At 43.1% G+C, this 10,169-nt stretch overlaps 1 protein-coding gene and 1 pseudogene across 1 annotated transcript; one reads left to right on the top strand and one right to left on the bottom strand.

Annotated features, from left to right (window-relative positions):
- Positions 1 to 1,400: 1,400 nt before the first annotated feature.
- LOC146519204 (transcription factor Adf-1-like) lies at positions 1,401 to 2,468 on the top strand. The gene is made up of 2 exons (XM_085159647.1): positions 1,401 to 1,600; positions 1,729 to 2,468. The coding sequence occupies exons 1-2, from the start codon at positions 1,471 to 1,473 to the stop codon at positions 1,998 to 2,000; spliced, it is 402 nt and encodes a 133-aa protein (XP_085015773.1). The 5' UTR covers positions 1,401 to 1,470; the 3' UTR covers positions 2,001 to 2,468.
- A 708-nt stretch (positions 2,469 to 3,176) lies between these two features.
- LOC146519203 (uncharacterized) lies at positions 3,177 to 8,795 on the bottom strand (annotated as a pseudogene).
- Positions 8,796 to 10,169: the final 1,374 nt, after the last annotated feature.

The raw sequence follows: 10,169 nt of genomic DNA, 5'->3' as shown, positions 1-10,169 counted from the left end.
GGGCTGTGCCTGCAGAACACCAGCAGCTGGGTGTTTTATGTGATGCATGAGGGCAGAGGTCAGGATCTCTTCAAGGATGCACTCCCTCACAGGGTTCTCCCGGCCATAAGCTTCGGGCAGCTGCAGTGCATCAGTATATCATACCTTTGTGGAGCTCTTATTCTACAAGTGAAGCAACTAAGAAAATATAAACAAACTAAGATGGTAAAAAAACGAACTATGATACACTACAGATCGTGCAGAGGGTTGGTATGATAGAAATGGATGCTAGGGTGAGATGGAGGCAAATGATCTGCTGTTTCAACCCCTAAAGGGAGCAACGAAAAGAAGATATGGTTAGAAGGTTTGAATTGTTACAAGCATGATTACTGGCTTTTTTTCATTACAACCTCACTCTCACGTCTCACCCATTAAGTAAAATCCTTATCCTTCCTTGTACTACCCTACTACACATCAGTCAGCGGTATCCTCTGCTCACATTGGTAATCTCAGGTGCTGAATGTGATTGACCTTTTATGGTCTCTGGTTACCACATCACCTTGAATCACTTCCTCTGTGGATGTTTTGTAAGTGATGTCAGCAAAACTTCATTTTCAGTATGTGCCATTAAATACTGTCAGTGAGTCTTCCTACTCAGTCAGATCCTGCCTATAAGCACAGGATGATGAATAATATGGTTAATGAATAATTTGACAGTTATTCCCATTTGTTAAGGGTGTGAAGGAGTAGTCAGGACTTAGTCACTGTGAGGAATGATAGAATTGCAGTGAAGTCTGTTATTGTTGTGACATCTGCTACAATTCAGGAGGTCAATGTGGGTCTTACATGACTTTAATGTTTCTGGTGCTTTCATGAGACACGTTACCATCAATCTGTCAAGTTTTAATCTTTGATTTCTGTTGATCATGTCTTGATGCATCCTCAATCATCCATGTAAGTAAATCTCCAAAGGTTGATTCTGTTCATGTGGACATAGCGTTACGCTATGTCCACATGAACAGAATCAACCTTTGGAGGTTTTGTTGATAATCTTTTTGTTTCTCATGAAATGTTGTTATAGCTTAATTATTAGTAATGGTGTGTTCACACCGAACGCGATAGAGGCGGTCAGAGCGTCAGGTTTACATGTAAAGTCAATGGAAAAGCGCGATGACACACGATTGCAGTCCGCGAAAATTCGGAAGCAGATTTGCGTCGCCAAAACGCCAAAACGCGTGAAACGCGTGAAACACGTGAAACGCGTGTCAGTGTGGCGCGTCTGGCGCGTTTGACTCGCGAAAAAAAAAAACACGCGTCAGTTTTTGTGTTGCATTTTGTGCATACACACATATCGCGTCAACCGCAGTTGGAAAAATCTGAACTCCAGCGTCAAATCAGGACGCTGCAACAACCAATCAGTAGCCTGGTGACGTGGCTCTGACCTAGGTCAAAGGGGCAGATCCAGCCAAAGCCCTTCATTCTTCATTCAATATGGAGGAAAAGCTCATCAGTGCCGTGGCTAATCATCCAGAGCTATATGATGCTAGCTACTACTTCTACCGAGACAGGAATAAAAAGGACCTAGCTTGGAGGCACATAAGTGAGGAGATCAGGCAACCTGGTAAGTTCATTCATTCTTCTTTTTAATTTTCAGACTGACCCGATGAAGCCGCGCAAGCCCGCATACTGTCCCGCTATTTTCCCACTGATGTACAAATACCTTTCTAGCAAGATAATGTGTTTATTCAGAGGACATCTGCAGGAGAAAGTGGAATAGCCTCAGGGACACGTATAATAAGGAGAAGAGGACAGAGAAGGAGAAGAGGAGTGGGTCTGCAGCAGGATCGGGGAGGAGATGGAAGTTCTTCGCGGTCATGGGGTTTCTGGACCCCTTCCTCACCCCGCGGGAGACTAGCGGCAATATGGTGCAGACCGTGGAGAACTTCTCCCCCGAGGACCAGGGACAGCCCGGAGAGGCAGCAGGGGAGTGTCAGTCAGAAGGTATGTTTACAATGAATTAATGTAGGCAGTTAATTTATGCGTGTTGTCATATAGGAATATATTTAGTTCATTAATAAACAGTATACAGCTGTTCATTCGTCACTGCCTGGCCTTTTCGCGGATTGTTTTTATTGCGCTGTACAGCATTGCATTCTGCAGCCTGATTGACAAATCTCCTCCGTGTCGTGTCTCCTGCGCTTGCCAAACTTATCATGTTTGGTTTTGATAACCATCACGTCCAATAGAAAAAACAGCACAAAAACACTCATAACTATGACCCTCATTCGGAAATACACACCTGCACTGCGAGGGAAAAAGGCGCACAAAAGTGGCGCCACAGACGGAGAACAAGCGAGGCATAATAATACTTTTACGTTTTAAAATCGACAAAGGTTTGCACTTTGAGAATCAACTTGTGAGAACTGCGACTACTGTTCATTGTTTTCAACCTGTTAACATTTAATATTGTCTTGATAGAGTCAACTGATTATGCAGCAGAGCATCCCCTGTTGCTTCTCCTGGCTCCCCAGGCCCTCCACTCCTGCTGCTGCACCCACAGGTATGAACATCAAGCACTGATAGCTTTTTACTCGCTTGGATTCCCTTGTGATCACCTTTACTAAATATCTACAACCAATCTCTTTATATCCTGTTTTTTTTTTAATTTTGAAAATGAAAATCTAGTAGCAGCCTTCTCATTACTTTGTGTTGTTTTGTGCTGTGTTTTACAGGCCCACAGAGGAGGACAGCTCGAAGGCGGTCGAGGGACAGGTCCCAGGACGGTCCATCGGCGGTGGAGCTGGCCATCCTGGAGTCCCTGAAGAGGCCACGCCCGTCTCCAACGGAGCATTTCCTCCTCGGCCTTGTTCCTGCTCTGGAGAGCATGCCGCCTCAGACACGAGAATTCGTGAAATTTCAAATGTATAAATTAGCTTTTGAAAACAGCACAGCTGTGTTAAATTTGGAAACATTGGACCCTAATGATCAGTAGTTTTCTGATGATGCTCTCCAGGGCAGAAACAATGCTGTTATTTTTCTCCTCCTTCTCCCCGAGGCTCTTCCACTCCAAGCTGGGTCCTTTTATTCCTTTCTCTCTGTAAATAGTTAAATTTTATATATTTATGTTTAATGTTTTTTTTTTTTAGTTAATTTTATATATTTTTTCCAATAAACATTTGTAATGACTAATGTCTGTTCTACTACACAGCAAATATTGACACACGACTTGACACAAGTAGAATTTATTTCATATTATACTAATGACAAAACATACTAATACAGTGGGATGCAAAGGTTTGGGCAACCTTGTTAAAAGTCATTATTTTCCTGTACAAATCATTGGTTGTTACAATAAAAAATATCAGTTAAATATATCATATAGGAGACACACACAGTGATATTTGAGAAGTGAGATAAAGTTCACTGGATTTACAGAAAGTGTGCAATAACTGTTTAAACAAAATCACGCAGGAGCATACATTGGCAACACAAAAAAAGAGAAATGAAATAAATATTTAGTGTATATCAATGTGTGTGTCTCCTATATGATATATGTAAGTGACACTTTTCATTGTAACAGCGATTCATACAGGAAAATAATGACTATTAATAAGGTTGCCCAAACCTTTGCATCACATTGTATATAGGAACATAGTAAAGACAAGTTACTTAAGAGAGTAAAGAGAGGTTAGTTTATTTTGGAGTAGAGCTCCATTTATTAAGAAAAATTTAAAAGGACAGGAACACTCTTTAGAGGTTTGTGGGTGGCTCTTAAAAGAGCCGTTGTGGGGAAGTCACTCGGACTTCAAACAGGCTACTCCTTTGGTTGCCAAGACACAGCTCCCTCCGCCGAGAAGTGGGCCATGAACTTCTCCCTCACCGGGACAGCCTCTCTGGAGGAGTTGTTTGCTGCTACACGACCCAGGCCTTGCAACGGCTCCACCACAGCAGGTGCCCCTCTCTCGTCCAAACAGCGCAGAAAATTGTGGAGAACACACGTCGCCTTCACACACTTCTCCGCAATTTCACGATGGAGCTCCATGGAGCGCCGATACAACCTCCACTGTGAGGAGAGGACACCGAAGGCACCCTCCACTACCATCCTGGCCCTGGAAAGGCGATAGTTAAAGATCCTCTTCTCTAATGGGAGGAGGCATCCAGGGAAAGGCCTCATGAGCTCACGCCGCAGCGGGAACGCCTCATCAGCCACAAAGACATGGGGCTGGGCTCCACGGTGTTCTCCACCAGGTAGAGGCTGGTCAGGAGGCAGATGGAGAGTCCCAGCCCGAAGAGCCTGACCAAAGGTGGAGTTGGCCAGAATACGCTGGTCCTCCCGTACCCCCCGACATCAATAACGCGGAAGCGATACCTTGCATCCACAACCGCAAGGAGAACAATGGAAAAAGTTCCCTTGTAGTTGTGGAACATGGATCCTGAGTTGGGGGTGCCTTCATCTGGACGTGCTTCCCATCCAGAGCTCCACAGCAGAGAGGGAAGTTCCAGCGCTCCTGGAATCCCTCTGCAAAGGACCGCCAGTCTCCAGGTGAAGGCATAGCTATGAAATCATCCACTAGACAGTCCCAGATGGCCGTCGCTACCTGGGGGATGATCAGGTATCAATAAAGGACTACCGTATTAAACACTTTTACTAACCTCAGGCAGACAGACAGGGCGCCTGTAGTTGGTGTCTAGGCGGGCGATTCTGGGACCGACGCGGGACAGCAGGTCCTCAAACTGGCCAAGTGAAAGACGGCGATATCGCTGGAATTGGCCGTCATACAGGCGCAGCTCCAGGAGCAAATGGTGAAACTCACCAAACTGCTCACGCCTCTGGAGGACCTGATGGACCCAGGTACGGCGAGGACGTCCTCAACGCCGCTGCTCTGCTCTCCACAGTACATAGAGAAGGGAGACTCTCTCTTCAAGCTCTAGCTCGACAGCTGCCATCTTGCAAAGATACCGTCTGGCACAACTTCCTCCCACATTCCTCCCACGATTTTTCTTGGACACGCGTTGAGGTGCGAATGTGCACGCGTCAAATTAGGGGCGTTTGGGGCGTTTTCGCTGTCTCAAGACACAAAGACCTGGATGGCCTCTAATTTTCTGCTTCTAAATTCAGATAAAACTGAGGTTATTGTTATTTTGACCAGGATATGTCCTTCAACGCACATATTAAACAAATATGTAAGACTGCTTTCTTCCATTTCTGCAACATCTCTAAAGTTAGAAATATCCTGTCTCAGAGTGACGCTGAAAAACTAGTTCATGCATTTATTACTTCCAGGCTGGACGACTGTAATTCATTATTATCAGGATGTCCAAAAAACTCCCTGAAAAGTCTTCAGCTAATCCAAAATGCTGCAGCAAGAGTCCTGACAGGGACTAGAAAGAGAGAGCAGATTTCTCCTGTTTTGGCTTCCCTTCATTGGCTTCCTGTTAAATCCAGAACTGAATTCAAAATCCTGCTCCTCACATACAAGGTCTTAAATAATCAGGCCCCATCTTATCTTAATGACCTTGTAGTACCATATCACCCTATTAGAGCACTTCGCTCCCGCTCTGCAGGCCTACTTGTTGTTCCTAGAGTATTTAAAAGTAGAATGGGAGGCAGAGCCTTCAGTTTTCAGTTTTCCCCTCTTCTGTGGAACCAGCTTCCAGTTTGGATTCAGGAGACAGACACTATCTCTACTTTCAAGATTAGGCTTCAAACTTTCCTTTTTGCTAAAGCATATAGTTAGGGCTGGACCAGGTGACCCTGAATCCTCCCTTAGTTATGCTGCAATAGACGTAGGCTGCCGGGGGATTCCCATGATGCATTGAGTATTTCTTCTTCAGTCACCTTTCTCACTCACTATGTATTAACAGACCTCTCTGCATTGAATCATATCTGTTATTAACCTCTGTCTCTCTTCCACAGCATGTCTTTATCCTGTCTTCCTTCTCTCACCCCAACCAATCACAGCAGATGGCCCCGCCCCTCCCTGAGCCTGATTCTGCTGGAGGTTTCTTCCTGTTTAAAGGGAGTTTTTCCTTCCCACTGTTGCCAAAGTGCTGCTCATAGGGGGTCATATGATTGTTGGGTTTTTCTCTGAATGTATTATTGTAGGGTCTACTTTACAATATAAAGCACCTTGAGGCGACTGTTGTCGTGATTTGTTACTGGAAGTCACAAGAGAAAACAAATTTTAAGTGAATACTGTATATCCAGAATATCACTCTGAAACATGTATTTCTCTAGACATTGCTGTGAATCTGCAAGGAGAACACATTTTAATCAAAAGTGTTTCATAATAAGAAAAATGTCTTTTTTCTAAATAAAGCACAAACACTTGATTATAGAGTGTTTGTGCTTCTCTCCCTTCCCCTTCTTCCACTAACAGCCCACATGCCCCTACACCCACAAAGCGAAAACAAACGCAAAAACCCCAGGAATGAAGGTAAAACAGTTTAGGAGGTTGGCCCAGCAGAAGGACAGTTTGGGTGGCCAATTACGAAGTGGTGCAAAGCCAAGTAATAGCTGAGGGGGCCGGCCCGAGGCCAGAGCAAAACTGAGGGACAGTTCAGGGCTACACTGGAGACTTCGGTAACACAGGCTTCACAGACCGCACTGGACCGTGGATTGGACACGCTCTCGTAATTCTAGCAAGACACAGGAACCAAATGTGTGCCTCACAGATGGGCTTGAAGTTAAACGCAACAAACTAAACATTAACTAAGAAGTACGCGAAGAGCATGAAACAATAAAAACAGAAACACACAAATCAGGTAAACAGGCTCACCAAAAAAAAGCAAAGGAGAGACAAAACTTTAAATACACTGAGGGCTAATAAGGGGGTTGAGACACCGCTGGGAAAAACAAGGTACAGACTAATCAATGGAAATAAGATGAAGGAAGTAAAACTGAAAACAGATACAAGAGACAAAGGCCTCCTAAAACAAAACAGTAAGTCACATCACATGGAAAAAACTTACATAGAGTAAGAATTACAAGAAAGAAAAGGTTGTCAGAATAAAATAAACACAAGGAATCAACATAACTACAGCACAAACAAAAAAAACATTTCTAAAATATCAACAAGTAGAATCCTTATGGAAATAAACAACATCGTAGATAGTGGCTTTGCCTCTTGGTGTCGTTCAGGCACATAACAAAGCTGGTTAGGTTTAGAAAGATCAGAGTCTGGGATCAGTTGGAAGCAGGGCCGTGCAGAGAGGTTTAAAGGGGCGGGTGCTCAAAGTTAAAAAGGGGCACATTGAACCAGGCTGAATAACAACAACACACATTCATCAAGAATCTAATATGGGAAGGGCAGGGCTGTGTTGATCTGAGACTGTAGACATTAAAAAGTCCATAGGAGAGATGGTAGCTGATTAAACAAGTATCATGAGATAATAACAAAATGCAAAGATTGGTGACAGCACTCGGAACCATAAGGACACAAAAAACTGTGAGAAATAAATTAGGCTCTGCCTGTGAATCACTCTTTGCTTCTCTTCTTCCTTCCATCCCATCATTTCATATATCACTCTCCACTTGCTGTCTATCTGAGAACAAGGCACAACTTGCTATTGCAATAAACTATAATCTAATTATCCACACCTAACAACTCTTGCACTTAATCTATAATAAAATGATGACAGAAAAATGTTATAGCACTGCCTCACACAGCGCCTTCTGTTCCCTCCTCATGTCCTTACCAGGCATGTCTGCACAATGTTATATCATGAGTAATATATATTTTTTTAATCCATATACATAAAACACACACATGCACGCACACACAGTGACATTTTAGACCTTCTTCAGAATACTGTATATACTATGGGTATCTCGGTGCTGATCCAGAATCCTTACATTATTATTTATTACTAGAGCTACAATAATAAAGCAACGAGGAGGGGGAAGTAATAAATATGAAATAATGTATTTATGATGATTCCATTTGTTTCACTATCCACTCTGTGCAGGGGCAAAGCTTATTACATTTTTAAACTGTAGAGATACAATAATTTTACTGCTGTAAAAACCAAATTTTGTCTTATTTAAAATATAAATCTAATATAATCTGCTTCTTAATGTATTTTCTTTAAAATACAGCGTGTGTTTTTTAATATATTATAATAATGCATAATTATGTGGACATGCATATTAGATCGTTTTTTAGTGAAATATAATCCCTCCAGAAAGGCAGGAAAAGCCCGGAAACTTACTTTAAAACTAAATATGTTCCCTAAAACGGTGACAGACCTACAGACCCATGACAGCCTTACACAGGAAGCCAGCAGCTATGACCAGCACTACTTGTGCAGTTAATAAAAGGACAGGTAATGTTTGTCGCGCTGTTGTACACACAGCACGCTCGTTTGTTTCAGTTCGTCAGTTGCAACAAGACAACTTACCAACGTGTACATAATAAGCTAATACTCCTGTGTGCTATACACTACAGTGTACGCTGTACACCTGCTTACTGGTTTTGTCGCATCAGTCTGTGTCTCTGAGTTAATTTGTGTTTCTTCTACAGCTCTGGACCGCAAAAAATGCGCGTGCTCTTTGTGAGCTCGTTCCCGGCTCGTAACCAGCGCGTTATGCCGTCAAGGGCGATCATTGGTTAAATGTGATCATGTGACAGATGCAAGCCAGATCCTTTTATTTAGCAAAGCTGTGATTAATAGTTAAATATTATTGTTGAGGGGCACAGACAGGACTCCACACGCACACACACATTAAAGAAAATAAATAATTTTTTTTTAAAAAGTTGCCTCAACAAAAGGGCACTTTGGGCACCCATCAGGAAAGGGGCGGGTGCTCAAGCCCCTCTACCCCCCCCACCCCCCCCAGCACGTGCCTGGTTGGTACGGTGGCCCCTAGAGACAAAGCACGTACAAACTCCAAAACACTTGCAAACTCCAAAACACTTGCAAACTCCAAAACACATGCAAACTCCAAAACACTTGCAAACTCCAAAACACATGCAAACTCCAAAACACTTGCAAACTCCAAAACACATGCAAACTCCAAAACACTTGCAAACTCCAAAACACATGCAAACTCCAAAACACTTGCAAACTCCAAAACACATGCAAACTCCAAAACACATGCAAACTCCAAAACACTTGTAAACCCCAAAGCACATGCAAATTCCAAAACACAACGGAAGTGCTCCAGGACGCTAGGGGCAGTGTTGAGCTTTTGTTACCTAGTAACTACACAAGCCAGGATGTACCAATGACCGGATTTGGGGTCTGCAGCCTTAAAGTCCGCATTTTAAGGCCGATTACGTCACAGCGACATGACGAAGGCTGTCCCAATTCAAAGGCTGCTCGAAATGCGGCCCTCAAATGCGTCCTTAATTTCCCTGAATTTTAAGAATGGGTCGCTGTAGCCTTCATGGCCCAACATATCCCAGATTTCATAGCTCGCCTGTGGTGTGGATAATTTTGCCGAAAAAAACGGCTGAAGCGGAGCCGCCAAGAGTAAACTTTCAGAAGTAAGTACTGAATATTATGTCACTTATTTATGCGCAAATGTTTTTTATAATGAAGAACATTAAAACATTACTGTTGGCCACATGTCGGGAAAGTTATGTGACATTAGCGATGTTTGTACTAACTTGGTTTTAAAGCCTTTACTCCAAAATATACGCCGTTCAATAGTTGACTTTAATCTTACAGAGAATGTGATGATTTTATGGATAATTAAAGTCAGTCATATATCCACAAACACAACAGGCTGAAAGTCAGTGATGCTGCTCGGTTTGCAGTCCTGAATATCACGGCACAAGCAGGATTCACTGCACTGTTAATGTTAGCTATGTTATATTGCTGCCACTGTTCAGTGGTGTAGAGCCAAACGGACTTTAACGTGTGTTTGAACGAGCTGACGGTTCACTCGTTAAGCTGAAAGAAAGATGCTTTAATCACAGGAGTCACACATGTGTCCACTGTACCATCTGGGAACTCTTCTTGTTTCGTAATAACACAGCCCTCCTTCTTTTGTGCTGTTTTGTAGCAGTGTATACACCTGAGGCTGTCACCTGTCTGTCTGTCCTGCACTCTCTCTCTTTTTCTTTCTCTCTGATTGTGTAATAAAAGTATGAACATGTATTTATAAGTTACATTTGTGTTTGAATCCTGCAGCTTATCACGCATTTGATTTCCATGTGTGACAACTGCAAGTGTCCAGAGTGAGG

This window comes from Neolamprologus multifasciatus, chromosome 5, assembly GCF_963576455.1.
Source record: "Neolamprologus multifasciatus chromosome 5, fNeoMul1.2, whole genome shotgun sequence".
NCBI classification, from domain to species: domain Eukaryota; kingdom Metazoa; phylum Chordata; class Actinopteri; order Cichliformes; family Cichlidae; genus Neolamprologus; species Neolamprologus multifasciatus.
This window is presented reverse-complemented; position numbering and strand designations above follow the sequence as displayed.

Coding starts and splice junctions, on each gene's coding strand:
- LOC146519204 (XM_085159647.1), top strand. CDS start 1,471: ATGGAGGAAAAGCTCATCAGTGCCGTGGCTAATCATCCAGAGCTATAT. Junction 1,601..1,728: donor TGAGGAGATCAGGCAACCTG/GTAAGTTCATTC, acceptor GTGTTTATTCAG/AGGACATCTGCAGGAGAAAG.